Below are 26099 nucleotides of genomic sequence, written 5' to 3' on the forward strand. Positions count from 1 at the left end.
GAAGTTACCTGCCATGTTTATTTGTGCATCCACCAAAACATAAGTTACAACATTCAAACTGGAGGTTTTTTTTAAAAAAAAAAACTTGAACTACACAGAAATTTTGCTGAAAGGTTTGTCTATATTCATCCTTTCAGTACTTGTGTGTTCATAAACTGAAAGGCGATCGTGCTGGGGGGGGGAAACTTCTCATTTAGCACCCAGTAATGCATCAACCACAGGTTGGGCACAGTGTGAATCAGAACAATTCACAGCATTCCTTCCTTTAATACATTGCAGTCCAGTCAGGAAAAACCACTACCGACGGGATTTTCCATGCCTCTATCACTATGGTCTATCTATTGTCCCCCATCCCTCTCTCTCATTACCGACTCCGGAGGTGTATGTTGTGAACTTAGATCTACTGGTTTCTGAGCCACTTAAAATTAAACTTCCATTTAAAAAAACCTTTAGCTATGAAAGATGGCAAATTCCTCTTGGGCTCAGCTAGATTCAAACAGGTCCCAGAAGTGAAAGGGCATGGTTTTCCGTAGCTTGTACTATTCCTTCATCAGCCACAAGACGCTCAGTTTTCTCTCTCCCTGGGCTGAATCTCAACACAGGTCCCAAGCGAAAGGGCAGTATACCGCCCACTGTGAGAACAAGACATTTACATCTTCCGCTTAATTCATTTTCCAGCCCAGATCCCAGCGTTTAGAAGGGACAGTGATCTGTCACATTGACTAATTCAATGTTCCCCCAGGCTATAAAGGAATGTTGGAAATTACCAGGTCTGAACTACAGGTTCAATAAGCTGACAAAAGGGATACCATCTCCTTAATATGTTGTCTTAGTCAACTTTTCAGGGCAGGTATTATCTGGAAAAAACACAAATAACTGAATCCAAGAAAGCAGAGCTGTTTGCAACATCTTTACGTAACACAAACATTTTTTTTAAAAAAAGGTGCGAGACTGCTGTACAAGATCTCAAATCTTTCTGTACACTGTCAAATCTGCAGAATGGACTAAAACAGACCAAAACTCACTGTCCGAATTCAACAGACAAATACAGGAAAAATAATTGATTTTCACTTCAATAAGAAGTGAAAGTATAAAGGCAAGAGACGAGACTATTCAGTTATTGATATAGCGACGATCAATTATAAACATCAATATAAACACTGAATGAGATCCATCAGGCAGGCAGTCCTTCAGAAAACCCACAGATCTCTCTGCCAGTCGGCATCCTAAGTGCTGGCTTGCAGTACAGTTTGCAACTCGGGCAGTATACAAGTCAGATTTTTGTCCAAAGCATCTATTTGCGGCATGTTCGATGTGGCGTCTGTTTCTTCTGTATGTCTATCCTGCACCGACTGCGCTCATCCAACCACGGTAACTCGAAGTTCCTGCAGAGAGGAGGACAGGTCAGTCCCAGACGGTTTTATTTTGGGACTATTCAGGTCTTGCTTAAATGCAATTTTTTTTCCTCTCCTTAAAAAAAGAAGTGCTCATTTTCAGACAGCTTACTGTACCTTCAATAATGTGATGCCAACGCATCTCCTGGGGTAATCCCAGAGCACCTATGCCAGCCCCAACCGCCAATGTTACAGGAGGGGATACCTGGACCCAGGTGATTTTATGCAGGATGAGGGAATCTGTTCTTTGGAGAGGGGGAAATGTATGGAGAACATAATTTGTATATTTTGAGAATGGTTTTCAATGTTGATGGCATTCAGTTGGTTTATCTTTTAAGTGTTTAACTACATTATAAAGTTATAAGAAAAAGCAACTAGAAAATTTCACATGCCTAGAAGAAATACTTTCATGCACAAGACAGATATAGATAAATGAGGCCATTTGGCCCATCTAGCTCATCGATCCAGAAAGAATCTTCATTCTTCCGATGGCAACATCCAACTGTTTCTTAAATGATTCCAGAGGGTTTTTTTTGCCTCCACTGCCCTACTTGCCAGTTCATTCCATATGTTGATCACTCTGTGTGAAGAACTTCTTGGATCGATCAGTCTTAAATTTGCCTTTTTTCAGTTTGAACCTGTGCCCTTTTGCCAATCAGTTTAATTTGTATTTCATATTTATCTTTTGTATACTATTTACCATCTTGTATACCTTCAAAGTTGCCTCACTGGCTGAAAAGCAAAATTTCCCCAGTATTTCATTATGATGACCAATGTTCCCTCTAATTTTTATTTTAGGTGCGCAGTTACAGCTGGTGAACGGCCTGCACGGGACCTCCCGATCACTGCACAGCCGCGGGGGGTGGAAACATTGATGATGACCACTAGCATTAGGGGATTGCATTTCCTGGCTCTTCTCTGCACCTTCACTCGTGATAAAAAAAAGAGATCATGTGTGAAATGGATTGGAGCATTCCCAATCCAACATTTAGTGAATATGGCCCCACGATACAAAACGGCATTCATTGCCAGTCTCATTGCCAGAGGCTGGTGGCTGGTGTGAGAACTAGAAACATGTCATTGTGGTGTAGTAGAGGTTGTTTTGTTGAAGTTGGGGCTGGGGGGAAAGGTGGACACAGAGTAGAGAGCGCTTTATATTCTTCATCTTGATCATAAAAATACACATGAAAAGTCCAATGTATAAACAAAACATCATTAATGATGCATTAAATCACAACGCCGGGCACTGAACGGACACAACACCATATACAAAATCAGGTTATTTTATAGCACATCAATGAAAAACTTACTGTTGCGATAACTTAGGTAGAGGTCTCCCAAAAGCCACCACGGGTAGAAATGGGGTAATTACCAGAGATTCCACTGCAGAATAAGAAGAAAACAGTTAATTTTTATTGCATACTAAAATATTAAGATCCTCTTTAAAATAAAGGTCAAATTTGTTGGGGGTCACTTGTGGTTTACCAAGGCTTTGTTCCCTGGAAATGGAAGTGAGTGTCCCATTTGTGAAGTTTTTCTCTCCAACACATCTAGAAGTTGATATTATCTATTACTGTTTGGAACTCACAGTATTTAAGCCTACCATCATCCGGTTCAGGGAAAAAGGACAGGATTTCTGGCTCCGATTCCTGAATTCCTTTCTTTTTATACATCCGCAGTTGCAAACGTTGCAGCAGCCTTTGTTCCCTGATCCGCTGAATATCCCACCTGAAGAAAAAACACAATAGAGGGGTTAAAGAAACCATCAGAAGGGCACACGATTCTACTTGAAGTGATTCCGCAATGTGCTGCAACTCCTGGTGCTGTGGAATCGGCCTGACTTACATTGCAGGGTAGATTCCTCAGCACCGGCCCCAGGAAATAACTGCACATGTACTGCTGGCCTCTATGGGTGCCCATAGTCAGAAAAATAAATGGTAGCCAGTGCTTCTATTTATATTAATTGCTGCCCCGGGGTAGAATCCTGGAAAGCTATCTCCTCCAGCAGTAACTCCTTTACATTACAGTGCTGTCATCAAAATCCAGGCTATAAGCAGCAGTACTGAAATATTAATTTAAAAATCTCTCAAACAACAGGTAAATGGGCTAACCAGGTCATACTCGGATTAAATTAACTCTCACTTTTCCCATAATGTATTCTAGGTGGTAAACCTCAAACCTGTTTTTTTTTTTTTTGCAGCACTGTAGTCTTCAAAATCTACTTAAATAAGATTTACAATGGATGTACAGGTGAACTGAGTGTACAAGTTCATAACAATGTAATTTTTTTTTTAAACTTTCTCAAGTGGCAACCTGTATTTTTTTTAAAAACTATTCCAAATATCACCAATATTCTTTGCGATGAAAGGTGGCTAAGTAGCTCACGTGTGCGAACACATTGGATTCAAAGTCCCTTAAAAAGTGTGTGGAAATGACCTTCTCTAGAAACTGAAATGCCTTCCGTATTTCTGTGAAAAGTAGGACATTAGAATTAGGGCTTTCCCTTATCCCCAGTGGACAACTGTACTAGTTCTCAGCCTAGCCGCCAGACTGAGTATCTCACAATTGGAAAGTGTTCCGTGTCAGTAGAATAAGAAAGGCCCGAGAGAAAATAGGTACCACTCCTGCCTCTTAAAGCGCACCTACTGTTCGATTACGAGGGAATAGCACTCGATGTCAGATACGTGCAGACCAGTGATTCCTTTAAGTTGCACAGCGCTCTGAAGGTCCCGTGCAGCTGGTTTTTAAATAGATAAAATGCACATGCGTGGTATTTTGAATGGGCCGTGCAGCCCGAAAAAAAAATGACAGGGAACATTGGTGCAGACCAGTCCGTCCTGCTTTCCTGAGTTAAGGTCAGTGTAGGTGTAGAAAGATGGAAATATTAATAATGAGGGACAAAAGTATTCATTACAATAATTGTAGAAATTCCTCTCAGAGACGAACAGAAGAATGCCTACCTTTCACAGAATCACAGAAACCCCACAGTGCAGATAGAGGCCATTTCGGCCCATCGAGCCTGCACCGACCACATATCCCACCCAATCCCCGTAACCCCTACACCAACACATATCCCACCCTATCCCCGTAACCCCACATATTTAATCCCCCTAACACTAAGGGTCAATTTATCATAGCCAATCAACCTAACCCGCACATCTTTGGACTGTGGGAGGAAACCGGAGCACCCGGAGAAAACCCACGCACACACGGGGAGAATGTGCAAACTCCACACAGACAGTCACCCGAGGCCGGATTCGAACCCGGGTCCCTGGCGCTGTGAGGCAACAGTGCTAACCACTATGCCACCATGCTGCCCTTTCTCTAATTAATCTGATAAAATAGTATTTTCAGAAATTTCATCCCTCGCAATTACATTAGAAGTTAAGAAAAATCGCATTCTCCCACTTTCTTGATAAAGTAGAATTCACCCTATAGTCCTCATCCTTTAGCTTCCAAGAAAACTGGTGAACATGGTGCAGAATGGCAAGACTTGAGCTCCAGTGTACTATTTCAATACACGTGGCCATGTTTGTGGCAGACACCATTTAAAATCCCAGTTCACTGGGTTTAGCTGTCAATCTATTTAATCTAGTTGCCTCACCCTGGTGATCCGTGAAATTAGTTATTCAATTAGTAAATAACTGGCAAAAACACAAACTGGTCCTAAAACTGGCAATGTTCCTTTTATAATTTAAAATACAAATTTCTCAGGTAGACGGGGATGCCGCTTACCTTTTCCTTCTTTTTTCATCAAGCTCAAGTTTTGCATGTCGCTTCGTAAACACACAGTCATCTAAATTCTAAAATAAATAAAACAAGTTAGCGAGCTAGTTCACTTTTAAAGCACTAGTTATTATCCCCAGATTTTTGCACAGCTCACAGTCAAACCAGCCTGTAATGGTGGCAGTCAGAGATGACTGACAAACATTTTATGGATGTTCCCTGTAGCCTCGGGCGGGAGGTGAAGGAAAAAGAACAAAGTAACAGCAACTTCTGCTTGGCAGGGCAAGTGTTACTATAAACAATCTATATTTAGATCACTTGTGTGGGAAACTAGACATTTACACAGCAAAGTGATACCAGAAGTCTTCTTGAATTTATTTACAGTACCAAGAAAAATTTTACTATTCCACCCCCCCCAATCATATTAGGGCACACTTGCACGTACATACACAGCAATGTACCAAATGTTTCCAATGTAGGACTAAGATAACCACGACACACTGGTCGCCAAACCATTTCTTCTCACCTTCTATACTATATTCTGTAGGAGATACTTCAGCTGCTAATGGAAGCAAAATGAGAGCCCAGAACCTGCTGTTGAAATTAACACTAGCAAAATCAGTTAGCAAAATGAGGAGATAGTTCAATGTTGGCACTGAAAAGTAATGATCAACGCCTTCGGTCTGAATGCGTGATATGGATACTTGCATTATTAGGAATGTCTACTAGTTGTTTCCAAAACTGGCCTTTTAACTGTAATCTCCCAGCCAGGGCACAATCTGAAAACCAGTGAGGTAATCTAGTCTCTTCCCCCCTTTTTAAAAAATGCACAGGACTCTGCAGCTAATCCTCAGGCCAAATGGTGTTTTTCTTGCTATAACTTTGATCCAGATGATTTGGTAATAAGACTGACACTCCTAATGGAAAAGCATATCCTTTGATACCAATAAACGTTTTCTATCATGAGTTGTGGAAAATCAACAATATATTTGAAGCACCTTTAAGTTCCTACAGTTTTGTAAAGCGTATATGGTGCGTGTGTGTGGGGGGGGGGGGTAACAGCACCTGAATTTTCAACTTCAGCATACAAGCAGCCTGTGCCTGTCACTGATGCCTGTAATACCACCTCTGAAAAATACAGAGCCATATCTACTACTCAAGGACTCTTCATAATTGCAATAATTTGCTTAAAGCATCTAAAGTTTACAAGCCTGGGTTAAATTATTTTAAAATAATTAGGTACAGTAACATTTAACAAAGTTTGAAAGGAGTCTTAGTCCCTTTTCACTGAAAAATAGTGATGTTTCTTTTTAGCTTTTCTCTAACCAGTGTGAAATGAGACTTTTGGAACGGGACTGCATCAATGCTCACGATGGCAGACATTTTACCTAAATGATATTCTTTGTGTCATGTTGCAGCAGCATATTCCTGCCACTAGAGGTTCTCCTAGTTATCTGTGGAAATAGAATTCCTTTACTGCCAGGCAACCAATTCTGTTGCAATGCACATTACACCAGTAGCATGGATCTGAAAATTGTTTACCGACAGTCCCGGTGATTGAACCAGAAGTAGTAAAGCAGAGAACTTCATTTTAATTACTTGCACAGATTGAAGTCACATTATGTATGATACAGTGCAGAACATCTCAAATGATGAGTTTCATGTATTTTATGGTAAACATGTACAGTCATTTTATGTTGCAACCATTTGAAAAGAACAAAAAAAAATGAAACACGACTCAGTGTTGAAGGAGTTACGGACTCTGCACCAGCGGCAGCCAGGTACCTTCCTAACAATGACGGTGCCTGCTTCCCATCCAGATGGCCACTGGTTGATGCAACAAGACTGCTGACAGTCATCCCCATCTGCCACAGCCACCAAGACTATGGAACGTTTGTGTTGAATCTCCTCCGTCAAATGGAGTAGTAATCTTATTTATAATCTTTGCGATTATGGAGGAGGAGAACCTAAAAAAAGGAGCCAGCACAAACCTGGAAGTAGGTTGCTGATATTCCATTTGTTAACAGCAGTCACACAGCCTATTTCACCTAGCAAAAGGTCCCACGGTTCTTTACATTGTGTGGTGGGGGTGGGGAGGGGCAGCAGTGGACACCAAGCAGTTAGAGGAAGTGGCCATGATGAAAGATGCAAGTACCGAGGAGGCTCAAAGTTGGGGAGGGAGGTAGCAAGGCAGTGAGAGTTTGGAAGTAACTATAAGAGTGCACAAGTATTCAATAGTATGTTTCTGCCAGAAATTAATTTTATAATTTTCCAGGTTTCAACAATTCTTTCTTATTCCAGAAACTCACAGTTTCAATAAAATTCAACCACTTTGGTCAGAAAGCATTAAAAAGGGGTACTTATTCCAAATGCTTACAAAATTAGAAAAAACACCAACTATTGCTACTAACTGTGACTACTGCTGTCCTTCAGCTGTATATCCGAAGGCACTGCGAAACTCCTCACAAACTCTGGCCTGGTCCAACATCTTTATATTTAGTAAACATTGATTGTTATTCCTTCCCTATTCTCCAAGGTCACACGACCCACATTTTCAATGAGGTGGCAATCCAATTTTCAATGGATGCTGTGGACATATCCAGTCATACTGAATGATTTGGATCAATCAGCTTGGGAGAGACGGGGAGGGGGGTGGAGCCACCCCAGGGTGCAATTACCAACCAGAGAGGGGTCCTATTTATCCAAGACGATTCATCATGTGAAAGTACTCGAGGTAAAATACATTAACAAAATCAGTCTGGAAAGCAAGAAAAACAAACGACAAGACATCATTAGGTGCGCCCACATTTTGTTGCTATACCTCAATTATTTCATCGGGCTGCAGGTCTACGAGGGGCTCTGCCGAATGTTCTTTCCAGGATGGAACTACAAAGAAACAACAAGATTTGAGAGAGAAAAAAAAAATGACCAGATTTAAATGTCTGCTTCGAAACACTTGACGGCAGGGTTCAGTCAAGCTTACTCAGTCAGCACTGCTAATACTGTATAGAAGGGGACCCATTAGGCTTATTTCAACCACAATACTTCCTGCCTTTGATCATACCTCTCAACCACACAATCAGGGACATAGCCCACAAAAATCAGGAATGCTGGTGGGTGTGCCATTTTGTGCATCAATTTTCACATCTCAGCAGCATAGTAACCCACCTCTTTCCCCCTCAGCATAGTATTTTGCCATTTTTTATTGGTATAGAATTTAAAACTTAAAGCATCATAAACAAGGCAGAAAAATCCTCCCTCTTTGCTCCAGCCAAACACAGCATCCTTTCAAATTAAAAAAAAAAAGTGCCACACTTCAGATTTTAAATACAGGTGCACGATCCCTTATCTGAAACCCTTGGGGCCAGATGTGTTTCGGAATTCTTCGGATTTCAGAACAGATAATAATGCTTATAAATGGACAAGAGGCAGCCGTTGGGTTTACCCTACAACTACACTAGTGATGGATGCAAACCTGGCTAGGTAACCAGATTACTATAAAGAAATAGTTAACAGCAATGTTTCCTCAAAGTTGCACACGGCCACGCAGTAATCTGCAAACTCCCGTGCAAGCTGCTCAAGCTTTTACACTGGAAATACCGAGAGACGCTCCACGAAAAAACTTTCGGTTTTCAGAGCTTTTCCAATTTCGGAATTGCGGATAAGGGATAGTTGACCTGTACAAGTCTGCTCTGGTCAATCATTAAAAATCGCACTGGCAGATGAAGGCTGGTGAGCATTACTCTACTTATGAGCTCGAGTACGTATGCATGGAGCTCTGCCTTTCCCAACAGCAGGAAATAAACTTGGCTTCTGTTTGTACTGCTCTGGAAATTAGGCTGTTGTGGAAGCTGGGCCAATTCTGCATTTCTTGGTGCAGTATAGAAGTGACATTAAATGTACTTTTCTGCATTTCTGGCTGTGGGCTTTGCGGTTCAGCACTTCCTTCCCCACCTCCCATTCCTCACTCCCCACAAAGACAATGCTACCGATCCTATTGTTTTAATACGCACCATTATCTTCGTGGTGATTGCTGGAATAGCCCCATCTCCATAATATTCTCTTTCATTCTCTGCCTGAGGAGCAAAAGTTTAGGAATCTGGGATGTACTAGTGCATTCTGCGCAGGCAGGACAAATAATTCTTTTGAAAACGGCTTCAGCTCACCGAGTTTATCTACGCAAGTACCTGAGCGACAGTCTTGCTGAAATTAGATGATTACAGCCAGGGCAACATCCGCCCTTGGTGCCCAGGGTTAGGAAGGGAGGAGGGAAAGTAATCTTAAAAAGCCACGGTTGCCACTTTTTGTAGCTATTCAGCGACCCCACACACTAGACGTGCACGCGTGCAAAAAGCTGAGGGGCGCAAGGACTGGACTCGGCCATATAGCCCCACTGAACAGCCTACTGACACTCAACTGTGTCCCACTTTTAGACAGTGTGTGGAGGTTCACATGTGCATAATAAACCTTTTGGACAAAATACCAGAAGCTAATTGGTGCTCATGGTATTATATACCACCAGCAAGGTTTCAAAAGCGTCAAGAGACCCGGGGGGGGGGGGCGAAACAAAAGTTAGGTTATACCAGATGATCTGTAACACTTGAGCTACAGCTGTGAGCTCTGGATCGTTAAGCTAAAGACTAGAGACTTCTGCTATGACCGATTAAATCACACAATAGTGTACGGTCTTCTCTATTGCATTGCGCCTATTAATGTGGAGGAATTACATCGTCACCACTGATATACCCTCATAATACGTTATACCTAGATCAATTAGATTGACAAACCATGCCAGAAAACAAACCTGAACCGTTTCTCACCTTTCTGTTCTGTAACCAATTTGGAAAAAATAAAAAGCACCTACTTAAAGACTTGGACTTTTCCCCCTCATTATCAGGCCACTTACTGAAGATATTAAGGCCTCTAAATTGTCATGCTCTTTATACTAACTTGCTACAGTTTCTTCCTTCTTGGGTGAAGGTTCTCGTAGGGGAGAGGGTGGCCGCTGATGCCACCGACACAGGTACATCTCAGTGGTACAGAGGTACGGCTCCTCTTCGATGTCATTAGAAACAGGCTGATCTTTGCTGGTGGGCAGACCTGGAGTCTTTAATGTGGTTGAAGGTTTGTAGACCCCCTCAGTCTGAGATTTGGATTTCTCCGGAGTTTCTTTACTTCGCAGTTCTCGTTTTGAAACTTTGTCGGGTAAGGGGCTGCTCGAGGCCTGTCGGAGCAGAGAGGATTTGGCCAGTTTTGTCCGCACTCTTGGGAATTCAGCTGCAAGCTTTTTCACTGGTGCTTTCCTTTCTGTTGTTCCTAGTGCAGATTTCCTGAATTCAATGCAAGATTCATAAGTAGTTTCGTTTTTATAAAATTACTGACCAAGATATATGAAAACATATGTTAAACACAACTCCATAACTGGCACAAGAGCCAGGGACTCCTATTGTATAGCCATTGCTCAGGAGGAGATAGAAGCTTGTGTGTGCATGAAGTGGAGTCTTAAAAGCCCATTAATAGCAATTATTCTGCATTGCTTTTTGGGAAATGTCTTTGCTGGGGTAGTGCAGTACACTAACATGTGCCACGGACACAAGAGAGAGCAGTGATCCTTCACCTCAGCCTGGTCATCATAGATAGGCATCCATACACTCCCTAGGCCTTCCATTGTGTGTGTAGTGGGGGAGGGGGGAGAAGGGGCAAAAGAGGAAAAAGCATCAGAACAAGAGTTACTTCGACCTGCAAGTGGAAAAATGAGGGATGGGGGGGGGGGGGGGGGGGGGGAGGAATTTGTATCATCCTTAAACAAAGCTTTGTGTGTTGCAATGCGGGACCTACTGGCAAGAATCACATTACATTCATTAGTAACTGCGACCTAGTAGTACTGCAGATAAGATTCTTATTTCCCACTGCCTCAGATCAGATGTTGAACTCCTAGCACCTGCTGAAATTCTAATCCACCAACCGCACAGATGCTTTTGCTGGTGTTCAGCTTTGCTGTGGAGTGGGATAATCTACCTGAAGAAAAGAGAGGGATCAATGTGGTTTTTTTTCCCCCTTGACCCATTTTTACCTTTCCTCAGACATTATGGTCAGCTAGCACAAGGAAGAGAAGAGCTGCACTAAGTAATAAGCTCAAACAAAAAGACAAAAGCTTTACTTATATTCAGTGCCGGATTAAAAACTTAGATATGACAAGTAGAGAGAAAAATCCATGAATACCAGCACTTCAACCCCTCCCTGCTTAGTAAGGAGCTGGACTCAATAGTTGAAGCACAACTAGGGTTAGGAATGTGAGATTTCTCAGATCCAGAAAAGACTATTAGGTCCAAAAAGCTACCCTTTTTTGATTGATCTTAACCCACCTAATTGAATTCTCAGCACACATTTCAATCCCCTCTCCCATCACAAGTATATCCAATTCCTACTTCATCCTAAAAGATTAGAGGAACCATTCGACTGAAACAGATGCATGGGGATAAGTTACTATAACATAATAAATTGTCTAGTTCCAGCCTAAAGCGAGCCCGCGTAAGAGAAATGACACCATAAATGATCCCGTTGCCATGGTGACCATAATAGCTCTTTTAATAAGTGCTGTATTTTTGCAATGCCAAACCACCAGCTATAATGGATCAGACAACATTTTACGTTTCAATTTGAGTTCTAGTTTCACTTTTTTTTACAAAAAGACTTCTGTAATGTATTTGCTTTCCTTTAATTTATAAACCAACATTTGTCAAATTTGATCGATGGGGCTGGTATGGGGGGGGGGGGGGGGGGGGGCGCGGTGGGAGGAAGAAAGAGATGGGGGAAAAGGAATACTCCTGCTATTTTCCACAAATTACAAACGCCTTACTAGCAGCTCCATACCACCCTCCGTAAAACAAGTATTAAACTAAATTTGAGAGTCTGCTTACAAAGTACGGAGTACCTTTTGTAACCCTTCCCAGAGTGCGTTTCCGCTCGGTTGCTCGGCACCGGAGCAAGGGGCTGTTCGGGGGTCATCTGTTGATGCTCTGGCTGGATTTTCTCCAGTTCTGTTGCATTCTTCTCCTCGTTCCCGTCCACGGTTTGAACAAATCGGTGCTTGTCCTTTTCATTCTCTTTTTTCACCAGCTGCATCCTCCTTTCCATGCGCTCAAGGCGAGCCAGAAGCTAAAAAAAAAATTGAAGACCTGAAGTGCCCTGTATTTTAAAACAGGTGTTTCGAATATTTATTACTAGACAATTTCCAGCAGAATTGCATATCGGTAGTCAAAACCAAGTGTAGTCTTCAGGTAAAGCAGGGTTACAGGGCAGGAGATAATACTACAACAACAACAACTTGTATTTATATAGCGCCTTTAAACATCACATGGCGCTGCACAGGAGTATTTTAAGACAAAAAATTTGACACCGGGCCACATAAGGATAAATTAGGGCAGGTGACCAAAAGCTTGGTCAAAGAGGTAGGTTTTAAAGAGCGGTAGTGAGGCGGAGAGGTTTAGGCAGGGAATTCCAGAGCTTAGGGCCCAGGCAACAGAAGGCACGGCCACCAATGGTTGAGCGATTATAATCAGGGATGCTCAAGAGGGCAGAGTATGAGATGTAATTTAGCCCCCATTTTAAAGTCATACATTCTGTCCTTATTTTTATATTTCTGGTATAAACCCCAATAGCCAGTTTCCATTGTAAATGTGGATATGTAAAATCTTCGCCAGGAGCAAGCGGAAGCCAAGCACAGGCAGCGCACGTCAACCCAGCACCCCACCCACCCACCCCTTCAACCACCGTCTGCCCCACCTGTGACAGAGACTGTAGGTCCCGCATTGGACTCATCAGTCACCTGAGAACTCATTTTTAATGTGGAAGCAAGTCATCCTCGGTTCCGAGGGACTGCCTAAGAAGAAGAAGAAAGTATATTATGCTGTATTTACACCCTCCCACCAGTGGTGCTGCTGTAGTGCCTCCACTGGCAGGAAAGTGTGATTACAGCATGACAAGTTTACATAGACACTTTTCATTATAAATTTGGACACAGGAATTTATAATGCAAAAACTTGACAGGAAAAACATTCAGACATAATACATATTTAAAATCACAAAAATAAAAATATGGAATAGTCAATACTGAAAATTCTGATAATAGATCACATCTGAAATATTAATTTTTCCTGCTCTATATTGTCTACTATATTTTGTTTCAGTTCAGATTTTCAGCATTATTTTTAATCTTTATTGAAGTAATAAGCTTAGTTGTTGAAACTGCACTGCATAAACATTAAGATGCTATTTATCCCCTTCCCCCACCAATTTTGGTACAAAAACAGGATCATTTTCAACTTTGTAAAACTAGCACACTACAATCACTTGCAAATATTGTAATGCCTCTCGCCACCTGCAATTAGCTACTTCCTGGGCATGATGATTGAAAAAGTATACAAATCTATTTTTAAATGTTGCAGTCCCAAGATAAACTGAATTTCTGCTGCTAGGGACTGATTAGGTGCTTTCTTGTGATAGTGAAAGAGTACTGCACAGCTTTTTATTTGCTCATTTTTAAACCCTGAAGGTACATGGTTTTGCCAGCTCATATAAAACCTGCATATATAATGCTGCAGGTTTATTGTGGTCAGCTTTAGAAAATTAAATTTCCTTTGACTCAACACATTATATCTTCCATGGGAAAAGTGCTCAGCTCCACAACAGTCTTAAGTCCTTCACATCCCCACTCAAACCTTAAGGTAAACACATTGCACCGGTGATGTTGAGTCTGTAACTGATCAACTTTCCCACTTGGATTTTTCAAAAGTGACTTTTCCCAGTAATAAGCAATGGTTAATCTGAGATATTCTTCCTGTGAATAAGATTGTTACTTAACCTACTTTCATTTAATGGTCTTTTTTAAATTTATTTTTGCATTCATCAATGCGAGGTACACATTTGATTTCTGGTGCTATTTCCCACATCAGCCTAAATTACAAATTTAGTGATACTTGAGAGCTGTGGTCCGTGCTCACTAATAACTGGATTGAGACTGTTGAAACTCTTTATATCGAACCCTTGCAAGCAACAGAAAGAAGCGACTTTGATCCCATCAAGCTGGGCTGAATGTGAACCCAGGTCCTCGGGGTTAGTATTGAACCCAGTTTCCTGCCCCCTTACATTTGATCTCCTTTGAAATTGAAAAATTAAAAGGATATTCAACCCCCTAATTAAGGCAGAAGTAACCCACTTTTCCAGTAAGATACACAATTTTAAGAAAAAATCCTAATGAAAATGATATGAATCATGAAAATGCAACATTTCTTACTTTAATTCCTCCCTGCAAAATATATTCTGCAATTCGTCTTAACTACTGTTACAAATTTCAAATAGCTGATATTCAATGCAAGTTCACTGTAGCATCCTCCTTATGAACATGCACTACAGTACTTAGTCTATTAGTTTCAAACCTACATGGAGCAATTAAAATAAGGCTTTTTCGATCAGCCAGAATTTCTTGCCTTCTAGCAGCAGAAATGCAGAGCTTCCTCGGGATTCGGGATTAGTAACTTACCATTGGAAATATAAAAATCATTAGTAAAAAATGGCTAACCTGGTAGATAACATCCACAATTAATATTTTTGTGCATAAAGCAGATTTCTAAGACAGTGGTTGCACAGAACCTCAGGAATCTAACTTGAAATTAAACTGAAAATGGCTTGTGCACATATGCTCTTTTGAGAGAAAAGCATTATAGAAAAGCAATGTTGCATAATTTTAATAGCAAGATTTTTTTAAATTATAATCAAAATAAGCCTACTACCAGTGAACACATTAGCATTGTGATAAATTACACAGATGACAGCACAATGAATTTGTGCCCATATTTATTTCTTGCATATAAATTGAGCCAAGTTTGATGGTTTACACAACTTCAATACTCTATTGTAAAATAGACAATGTAACCAAAAAGTGTCCTATATTTATTGATGACTGGAACATAAATCATTCAGAATTAATCAATTCTTAAACAGAACAGTGAAAGCAACATACTTGTACATATGAGGCATCTCTGTAAATGGCAAAAATACTGAAGAGCACCATGGGCAGTGCTAATTAAGACCTATAAAGGGAAACATATATGCAGAAATGTAGCATCTGAAGCCGCCCTTTCGTCTGGTTTTAAAAAGAAAGAAATCGAGCTCTTTTTCCAAAAGACTTTGAATTATAGGCCAGGCAGGAAGATAGCTTGAGTGAGCTAATGACGTTATTATTCTGCGACGAACTGGCTGTCCAGCTTGTCGCTCGCCCAGCCTCCCTGGAACCCAGGGGCAGCTTGGGAATTGTAGTCCTGATTATTACGTCACGCCGGCCAGTACCAATTGCAGGCTCGAGTCCAAAAACTACATCTCCCAGCGAGCCGCGCGACCAGAGCCGACCCATCGCCCTCCACCATTTTACAGAATCTAAGATGGTTTCCCGCAGCCCCAGCACATAACGCCCGTCATTGTTATCATCAGGCATTTTAATGCGGTTCCGCCATTTTATTTTCCTCACCGTCTCTTTCTCCGCTTTCAGCTCGTCGATCTCCCTCTCCTTGAGCTGGAGCTGCTGCTGTTGCTGCTCGATCAGGTCGAGCTGCAGTAAGACGATCTGCTTGAGGCGAGCGCTCTGACTCGGGCCCTGCTGCTGCGGCTGCTGTTGGGACGATGGCGGCTGCTGCTGCTTCTTTACTTTCCCCCAGCGCAAAGCCTCCAAGCCGGGCACCGGCGCAGCGCCCTCGCCGGGCCCGCGGCCCACACTTCCTCCGTCTCCACCGGGGACTGCCGCTCCTCGGCCCCAGGCCGTCCGATTCCCTTTGCCCGCCTTATTGTCTCTACCGTTCATCCTGCGGCCGGCTTTGGTCGGATTTTCCCCGCCGGATCCCATCGCCTCTCCGCCCGCTTCTCCTCCTCCGCCGCCGCCGCCATCGTGCTCCTTTGTCCCCGCCGTCGAATAGTCCGCCGCCCGCTTCTCGGCCTCCGCCACCCCGCCCGGCTGCTTCAACAGGCCAGGCTTCATGGTCATGGCCTGTCGGGGTGTGCGCCGGCTGCGGCCCGGACCTGGAAGGAGCTCGGTCCCGGCCCGGCGGGCGGCTTGTCGCCGTTTCCCTCGGCGGCCGATTTCCCCTCAGAGACTCGGGAGCCTCTCCCGGGGCTCGGCTCACAGGCGGCGGTGCTGCTGCTGCTTTATTTTATTATCGGGGCGGAGTCGCCCCGCGCTGCGGCCAGTTGCTTTTATTCAGTGTTTTTTTTTATTTTTCATTCATGTCTGTGCTTGTCCCGTCCTATTCTGCCCCGACCAGGCCCCGTTCTCTCCTCTCTCCTCTTCCCTCCCCCCACCCCAGCCCCTCGCTCTGCCTCCCGGTTTGTTTTCCTCGGCCTCCGCTTAAAGAGATCGCCCAGTCACTGCGCATGCCTCGATTCCACGTACGATCACGTCGCACGCAGCGACCCACGTGGGAGGAAACCACCAGACGTCCAGTCACACCCCCCCCCCCCCCCCTTGCTGCAGTCTCAGGCTGATTACATTCAGCCACTTCCCCCCCGCCCCCACTGCTGCAGTCTCGGGCTGATTGCATTCAGTCACTGCCCTCTTGCTGCAGCCTCAGGCTGATGCATTCAGTCACTCCCTGCTTGCTGCAGTCTCAGGCTGATGCATTCAGTCACTCCCCTCTTGCTGCAGTCTCAGGCTGATGCATTCAGTCACTCCCCTCTTGGTGCAGTCTCAGGCTGATGCATTCAGTCACTCCCCTCTTGGTGCAGTCTCAGGCTGATGCATTCAGTCACTCCCTGCTTGCTGCAGTCTCAAGCTGATGCATTCAGTCACTGCCCTCTTGCTGCAGTCTCAGGCTGATGCATTCAGTCACTCCCCTCTTGCTGCAGTTTCAGGCTGATGCATTCAGTCACTCCCTGCTTGCTGCAGTCTCAGGCTGATGCATTCAGTCACTCCCCTCTTGCTGCAGTCTCAGGCTGATGCATTCAGTCACTGCCCTCTTGCTGCAGTCTCAGGCTGATGCATTCAGTCACTCCCTGCTTGCTGCAATCTCAGGCTGATGTATTCAGTCACTCCCCTCTTGCTGCAGTCTCAGGCTGATGCATTCAGTCATTCCCCTCTTGCTGCAGTCTCAGGCTGATGCATTCAGTCACTCCCCTCTTGCTGCAGTCTCGGGCTGATTGCATTCAGTCACTCCCCTCTTGCTGCAGTCTCAGGCTGATGCATTCAATCACTCCTCTCTTGCTGCAGTCTCAGGCTGATGCATTCAATCACTCCCCTCTTGCTGCAGTCTCAGGCTGATGCATTCAGTCACTCCCCTCTTGCTGCAGTCTCAGGCTGATGCATTCAGTCACTCACCCTGCTGCTGACGCTGATGCATTGTCACCGCCCCCCGCAGTCTGATGCCGATACATTCAGTCACACTCAGGCTGACTTACAAGTCCCTTTTCCTGCTACTGCCCCAGTCTGTTGCTTTCTCCAAGACATTTACGGTCTGAGCTACTCTTCACTGCTGACACTTGGACTTAGTCATTCTCCTTATCTATATGCTGCTGCTCAACGACATCATCGACAAACATGAGGTCAGCTTCAATTTCTATGGCAATGACACCCAACTGTTTCTCTCTGCCAACACCCTTAATTCCACAACCACAGCCATGCTGTCTCTCCACCATTGAACCCTGTGTACGGCATCATGAAGCAGGAGGCAGTTCAAGGAAGGGAGGAGCAGAATAGAAAGGTTGTAGTTATTGAGGATTCAATAATTAAGGCGATAGATAGCATCCTATGCCGTCATGATCGAGAGTCTTGAAGAGAGTAAGGGATATCTTGAAGTGACTGGAAAGGGAGGGGAAAGAACTAAGTTGTCGTTTTCACACAAAGAGTAATAGAAATCTGGAACTCTCTTCAGCGAACATCCCCACTTCTGACCATTATGATGGAGTGACGGTCATTGATGAAGCAGCTGAAGATGGTTGGGCCTAGGACACTGAGGAACTCCTGCAGTGATATCCTGAGGCTGAGATGATTGACCTCCACAACCACCTTCCTTTGTTCTAGTTATGATTCCAGCCAGTGGAAAGTTCCCCACCCCCCCTTGATTCCCAATGAATATGGAGCAAAGGCAGATAAATAGAGTTGAGGTGCAGATCAGCCATGATCTAATTGAATGGCAGAGCAGGCTCAAGTGGCTGAATGGCCTACTCCTGTCCTTACTGTTCCTAAGCAGAAATGTATTCAACTTAACATTGGCAAGACCAAAGCCTTCATAGTTAGCACCCACCAGAAACTTTGCTCTTCAGACAATGTCCCATGTCCCTCCTAACTGCTTGCTCAGACTGAACCCATTCTCTTCTACTGTCTCGAGCTTATGCTTAACCACAGTCACTCTTTCAGCTATTGTCCCAGCTGAGGCCTAAACCAGCTCTGTGAGGCTGACTTTTACTTACAACCAATTGCTCTGAAAGTCACTCTCTCAGCTACTGCCCTATACTGATAACTCACTTCCAATCAACTCTCTGCCACTCTCTTAAGGTCACTCTTTTACCCACTAACTTTTTAATTATTGCCTTAGGCTGGCACTCTTGTCACTCACTCTGAGGTTGATACTTCTTTACACCCAATCTGCCACTCACTATCTCAGACTGATGTGTACATCCAGAAACTTTTCTAGAATGCTCAGGAATTAAAGTGGCTCTGTCCTACTTGCAGATGGATCTTGTAACCTTTTGGGTTCAGAGTAGTTGCTGCTCACTGCACCATTTCTCTTGTAAAGGAATGGCAGAGCCGGCTCGAATGGCCAACTCCTGTCCTTACTGTTTTGTTGTGTGAAAGGAGCTAATAACTACAAGTTATTGTTCTTGACTTTCCTTCTCTGTCGGATAGTGCCTGGCTTCCTGTTTCTAATGGCACTGCTGAGACCTGAGACTTAACTGTTCTCCCCACTATTCAAAAAAGGTGGTAGAAAAAAGCGGGGAATTACAGACATCGGTAGTGGGGAAAATGCTAGAGTCCATTATAAAAGATGTAATAGCAGAGCACTTGGAAAGCAGTGACAGGATCGGACAAAGTCAACATGGATTTACAAAAGGTAAATCATGCTTGACTAATTACTGGAATTTTTTGAGGATGTAACTGGTAAAATAGATAAGGGAGAACCAGTGGATGTGTATTTGGACTTTCAGAAGGCTTTCGATAAGGTCCCGCATAAGAGATTAGCTTGTAAAATTAAGGCACATGGGATTGGGGGCAAGGTATTGACTTGGATAGAGAACTGGTTGGCAGATAGAAAGCAAAGAGTTGGAATAAACGGGTTGTTTTCCGAGTGGCAGGCAGTGACTAGTGGGGTACCGCAAGGATCGGTCCTAGGACCCCAGCTGTTCACAATATATATTAATGATCTGGACGAGGGAATTGGATGTAGTATCTCCAAATTTGCAGACGACACAAAGCTGGGTGGGAGGGTATGCTGTGAGGAGGATGTCGTGAAACTCCAGTACGATTTGGACAGGTTGGGTGATTGGGCAGAAACATGGCAAATGCATTATAATGTGGATAAATGTGAGGTTATCCACTTTGGTGGCAAAAACAGGAAGGCAGATTATTATTTGAATGGCAATAGATTGGGAGAAGGGGAAGTGTAAAGAGACCTGGGTGTTCTTGTGCACCAGTCGCTGAAGGTAAGCATGCAGGTGCAGCAGGCGGTTAAGAAGGCAAATGGTATGTTGGCCTTCGTAGCGAGAGGGTTTGAGTACAGGAACAAGGATGTCTTGCTGCAGTTGTACAGGGCCTTGGTGAGACCGCACCTTGAGTATTGTGTGCAGTTTTGGTCGCCTTATCTGAGGAAGGATGTTCTTGCCATGGAAGGAGTGCAGCGAAGATTCACCAGGCTGATACCTGGGATGGCAGGAATGACGTACGAGGAGAGATTGGGTCGATTGGGCTTGTACTCACTGGAGTTTAGAAGATTGAGCGGGGACCTCATTGAAACCTATAAAATTCTGTGAGGCCTGGACAAACTAGATGCAGGAAGGATGTTCCCGATGGCCGGGGAGTCCAGAACTAGGGGTCATAGTCTAAGGATAAGGGGTAAGCCATTTAGGACTGAGATGAGGAGGAATTTCTTCACCCAGAGAGTGGTGAACCTGTGGAATTCTCTACCACAGAAGGCAGTTGAGGCCAATTCATTAAATATATTCAAGAAGGAGTTGGATATATTTCTTAAGGCTAAAGGGATCAAGGGATATGGGGAGAAAGCAGGGACAGGGTACTGAATTTGGATGATCAGCCATGATCTCATTGAATGGCGGAGCAGGCTCGAGGGGCCGAATGGCCTACTCCTGCTCCTATCTTCTATGTTTCTATGTTCATGACACAGACGGTTGAAATGCCAATATGGCGTGCCCCAACTGCTGATTGTGTACCTTTAACACACATTTGCTACCTCAGTAGGGCAGCTGAGTCATCCAAGTATTGATGCCTTGAAAATGCAGAGTGAGATTTTATTAAAAAGTATCAGTGCACAATATGCTCTTCTATTTAACAGCAAGCAAACAACGTGACATGTTTTAAACTGCGGATTAGTAATGGTTGTCGCTGCACTAGAGAGGGGTGGAGGCAGCCAAATCTCCATTAATGCAGCATGGAAATGATGGCAACAGAATTTTCAAAAACTGCCACTTTGCAGTCAACAGTCGAATAATGCCAGAAGCTTCACATCACCTCATTTCTATTGTGCTTGCATACTCATTTATTTTGAGTAGCAAAACTAAATGTAGCTACTGATGATTCAGATACTTTGGAACAGGTTCGGGTAGGTTGGGGAATGCCTCATTTAACACTTATTTTATGTGTTTGACCTTTTCTCTCCAGAGTGAAAGCTGAGACCAAATCATGTTGGAACCGTGAAATGAAGATGTACGTTGATCTGGCTATACCTGTACAGGTAGACTACCCTTTATCCGGACTTCCGAAAACCGAAACCCTCTAAAAACCGAAGGTTTTTTCGTTCAGCGTAAGTCGTGCGCACGACCCCCCCGCGGACCCCCGCCGACCCACCTTCCGAAATCCGAAATTCTCCTTTATCCGAAACTCGGCTGGTCCCGAGGTTTTCGGATAAAGGATAGTCTACCTGTACTAAAAATCCACTTGTCAGTAATGTTGAATCTTGCTCAACTTTGCATCTAAACACTACATTAAGCTCATGCCCCAAGCAGGTGGATGCAAAATGATGGATGCAAGATGCAGATCTACTTGCACCAGTTAGCTTCTCATCACTTAACCACACCAAATAAGTTTTAGTCTCTTAGATCTGTTAATAGTATTGAACTGGCTGAAATTAACTTGCAGGTGGTTTCAGGTTGGTGTCTTTGAAACTGCCAATTATGACTGAAGCAGCCAGTTACAGCTCAAAGTGTGTTGTGGTGTGTATTGGTGCATCCTGTTACTGTTGTGGGGAATAACCAGAATTAAAGACTTCAGAGGTGAATTTCCTTATGTTGATAACTTGTCCAAAAAAAAATTGAGTTCAAAACGACTCAGTGACTTTTTCCGCTGAAATTATTTTGAGAAGGAATTTAATCCCTTTTACTTCCAGTTTTCAAGAGTAATTCATTTACTATTTAGAATATATTAAATTTCCTATGTATGTCACGCACTCCTTATTTGAGCAGCACCATTCTGTGACATAATCATGCCAGCAGCTGCTTATTTCTACCACAAGATGGGGCTTCCAAAGTTCAAGCAAATGCAGATCCCCATAGCAATACCTACAATGTCACTAATGCCACTTTGACCTGACTTTCTGTTGGCAAAGCCACAGAAGATCCACGAATGCTTTTATTAACTATGCCAATTTTCTCCCTTTTACTTTCTTTGCCCCTCCAGTGCTGTGCACCATCTTCAAACAGGCCGCAGTTTTAAATTAGTTCAGCTGGGCTCAGTTGATAGCTCTCAAGCCTCTGAGGTAGAAGGTTGTGGGTTTACACCCTAATCCAGGATTTGACCCACATAATCTAAGCTGCCATTCCAGTATTGAAGGAGTGCTGAATTGTTGGGAGTTGTTGTCTTTTGGATGAAATATTAAACCCCATCTACATACTGAGGTGTATGTAAAAGATCACGCGGCACGTCTGAAGCAAAGCGGTGAGTTGTCCCAGTGTCTTAGCTAACATTATTCTTTCAAACAACATCACCATCAACATTCTGGCTATTAATTCATTTGCTGTTTATGAGGCGTCGCTGTATGCAAAATAACTGTGATACGTATTTGCTTAGATAACAACAGGGACTACATCTCAAATCTACATTTATCTGAAGTCTTGGAACATTCTGGAGATGTGAATCATTTATTTTCCTTATTCTTTCGGTCCAAAGTATGAAGATTCTGTCACAATAATACCAGAGGGCCTTGTTGGCCAAAAATAATACTCTAGCTTTACAGAACTAACAGCCAAAGTTGAGATGTATGTGTTCCCAAACCAACAACAGTGGAAACAGGACTTAAATGGTAGGTTTTGTTTTCATTAGGAGGCGTTGGATAGTGTTGGTTCCTGGATCTGATATCTCTCAAAGCCACCATGTTAGACTCTGCAGCATCTTCATGTAGCAGCAAAAAGAAACTACAACCTGGACCTTTTCAGCTTGATTTTATTTTTAAAAATCATTGTTTATAATTTAACCATAAATAAAATTAATACAGTGGGTAATAGTCATTGTGACCCTGTTCACGTGCTTGTGCTCCAAACTTGGAAAAAGGTTCACTGTATTGTCACCACTTATTTATTAAAATTGAATAATGCATACATAAAATACATATATGGTACAATAGCAATATACATTGTCAAAGTTCACTTGGGTCTCACCAGCTTTCACAGCAGTAAACAGCTTGGCTTATGCCCTCTTTTGGATTGTATGTTGGAGCTATTTATTGCTATGATGAGTCTATCCAGCTGCCTTTCTAGGTATCAGCCTTGGCTCAGCAGTCGCACACTTACCTCTGAGACAGAAGGTTGTGTGTTTTAAGTCCTACTCCAGAGACTTAAACACATAATCTAGGCTGACATGTCAGTACAGTACTTAGTGTTGTACTGTTGGACGTGCTGTTTTTTGGATGAGATATTAAACTAAGGCCCTATCTCCACTCTCAGGTAAACATAGAAGATCCCATGGCACTTTTTGAAGAAGAGCAGCGGGGTTCTCCAGTGTACTAGCCAATATCCCTCAACCGCCATCACTCAAAAACATTATCTGGGCATTTATCTAATTGGTGTTTGTGGGACCTTGCTATATGCAAATTGGCTGCGGTATTTCCCTACATTACAACAGTGACTACACTTCAAAACACTTTGGGATTCTCTGACGTCTATGAAAGGTGCTACATAAATGCAGGTTCTTTCTATCTTTTTGTCTTATAAAAATGTTACATAGATATGCAGCACAGAAACAGGCCATTTGGCCCAACTAGTCCGGCGTTTATGCTACACTCGAGCCTCCTCCCATCCTTCCTCATCAGCATAACCCTCTATTCCTTTCTCCCTCATATGCTTATCTAGCTTCCTCTTAAATGCATCTATTAACTGCCCAACGCATTACCGGCACCCGGCTACCGACCATAGAGCACATATACCAGAAACGCTGTTTACGGAGGTCACGGACCATCATCAAAGACCCTACCCACCCCAGCCACAGTCTGTTCGCCCTCCTGCCATCTGGGAGATGCTACAGATGCTTTCGCACCCGAACGACCAGATTTAGGAACAGCTTCTTTCCCAGGGCTGTCATCCTACTGAACTCCACAAATAAACTCTAAAGCCTGCACATCTGCCAATGCACTTTATTATGGTTATGTTAATGTATTACAAGCCAAATGAATGTTGAATGTTTAAATGTCTTAATCTAAATGTACACTCTCAGGAGCCGCAAGCCTACATTTCGTTGTACTGCACTTGTGCACTAACAATGACAATAAAGTTGATTATGATTACTATTCACCTCAACTACTCTCTGTGGTAGTGCGTTCCGCATTCTCACCACTTGCTGGGTGAAGAAGTTTCTTCTGAATTCCTTATTTGATTTCTTGGTGACTCTTATATTGATGGCTTCTAGTTTTGTTCTAACCCACAAGTGGAAACACTCTGGCCTAGAAATTCAGTATCGCCCCGTTTGGGGCACCAGCCTCGCCAGGGCGCTAAAAGTAGCGCCCTGAAAGCATTCGCGGCCGCCCGCCGGAAATTCAGTGGTAGCGCCCCAAAGGGAAGCGCGGTGCTACTGGAGGCGCCCCGCATCGCTCTTGGGGCACTGCGACTGAATATCGTGGTGCAATGTGCCACACGCTGCAGCACGTCACGCTGCGGTACTGCAGGCCTTCCTCCCCTACTTAAAGGGGAGGGGCCTTGTTCAGCGCGATCTGGGCCCCCGAGGATCACGAGTGCTGGCAAAAGAGCCCGGCACCGAGGAGAAGTGCCGGGCTCTTGGAACGCAGCCGGCACTCCGCAGGGGTGGGGGGATTTCAGGAGGCCGGGGACGGCAGCACAGAGAGCTGCTGGCAGGCGGCCAGCAACAAAAATGGCCGCCCCACCCCTCTCTAATTTGCGCCTCCACCGCCACAGGTAGGCCCCCCTGAACCGGTCGTACATAGCATCCGGCGGTAAATCAGGGGGCGCTTCCAAATATCGCGGCCGGGGCGCTGCGCACACTGATGACGCCATTGGCAGCGGCGCAGCGCTAACGGCTAGCGCCACCACTAGCATCCCGCTGAATTTAGCGGGAGGCGTGGCCAGTGGCTTGCGACCCACTTAGCGCCCTCTTAAGGCGCTAACGGGCCAACTGAATTTCGCCCCCTCTGTGTCTACTCTATTAAAACGTTTCATAATTTTAAAGAACCCTATTAGGTCACCCCTCAGCCTTCTCTTTTCAAGAGAAAAGAGAACCCAGCCTGTTCATCCTTTCCTAATAGGTACAACCTCGCAGTTCTGGTATCATCCTTGTAAATCTTTTTTGCACCCCAAAGTCTAAATCATTAATATAAATTGTGAACAACAGTAGTCCCAGCACTGATCCTTGTGGGACCCCACTTCCCAGCTTCTGCCACTCTGAATAGCTATTTAGCCCTACTCTCTGCTTTCTGTCTTCCAGCCAGCCAGCTAGCTATCCATTCTGCTACTCGTCCCCTGACTCCGCATGCTCTGACCTTCTTCATTAATCTAGTAGGTGGTACCTTATCGAAGGCCTTTTGGAAATCTAGATATATTACATCTATTGCATCACCCTTGTCTACTCTCTCTTACCTCTTCAAAGAATTCAATGAGGTTGGTCAAGCAAGACTTTCCCTTTTGAAATCCATGTTGACTATTCATTATTATATTTTTGGTTTCTAGATGTTGCGTCTAATGTACGATTGGTCCATCACAGTTGAGATGTTACATCTTCTATGTCACACTTTGGGTACCACACCTGCATTTATGCCAATTTCATGCAGCTGCTTGGCTCAAACCAGGTACTCATAAAATACCAACGAACTACAACTGAAGAGGTGGAGAATATTTGAATCAAATGTGAGCAAAGTGGATAGATGAACTACCAATAAGGAATGACTAAGGACAGATGTAAACAATAAATGAAACATAACTGATGTAAAAAGACTACTGAGCACTTGGTTTGAGTATAAAACAAGGCTTTAATCAACTGTTTCACAACCATGAGATTCTAGTTACATCACTAGTTCCTGCTTACAAAAACGTCCGGAGCAAGCTGGGCCCACGCCCGAGTATTTATACTCCTTGGATGGCGCCACCAGCTGGCTGCACAGTGTTATTTCATGAGTCATTTCTCCATGAATGATAAGATTCATTCATGACAATAACCAGTCACTAAAATCTATCATTAAAAGAAAGTAATGTAGTTGCTCTAAAATCCTTATGGAGCTGTCTTGTTTTCTCCACTAAGCAGCAGATTTAATATTGGAAATGAAGTTTGTA

General features: G+C 43.7%; 1 protein-coding gene and 1 long non-coding RNA gene across 5 annotated transcripts; one reads left to right on the top strand and one right to left on the bottom strand.

The window, feature by feature from the left end:
• On the bottom strand, positions 1-16458 carry msl1a (MSL complex subunit 1a). Of its 3 annotated transcripts, none has more exons than XM_085966514.1 (9): positions 15646-16458; positions 12055-12278; positions 10071-10450; positions 7942-8006; positions 5130-5197; positions 2983-3122; positions 2705-2777; positions 1512-1639; positions 1-1385 (listed from the first exon to the last, which is right to left on the bottom strand). In XM_085966514.1, exons 1-9 carry the CDS (start codon positions 16153-16155, stop codon positions 1339-1341), a joined length of 1635 nt encoding a protein of 544 aa, XP_085822640.1. In that variant the 5' UTR covers positions 16156-16458; the 3' UTR covers positions 1-1338. The 3 variants fall into 3 exon arrangements, with proteins under 3 accessions (XP_085822640.1, XP_085822641.1, XP_085822642.1); XM_085966515.1 differs by having other exon boundaries at positions 2998-3122; positions 15646-16457; XM_085966516.1 differs by lacking the exon at positions 1512-1639 and having other exon boundaries at positions 2998-3122; positions 15646-16456.
• On the top strand, positions 16453-24113 carry LOC147101240 (uncharacterized). Of its 2 annotated transcripts, XR_015073466.1 has the most exons (3): positions 16453-19213; positions 20995-21136; positions 22009-24113. It is a non-coding gene; the product is annotated as an uncharacterized LOC147101240 (long non-coding RNA). The 2 variants fall into 2 exon arrangements; XR_015073465.1 differs by having other exon boundaries at positions 20995-24113.
• Positions 24114-26099: the final 1986 nt, after the last annotated feature.

This window comes from Somniosus microcephalus, chromosome 24 (assembly GCF_052327205.1).
Source record: "Somniosus microcephalus isolate GS21.2 chromosome 24, FLI_Smic_1.0, whole genome shotgun sequence".
Taxonomy (NCBI): domain Eukaryota; kingdom Metazoa; phylum Chordata; class Chondrichthyes; order Squaliformes; family Somniosidae; genus Somniosus; species Somniosus microcephalus.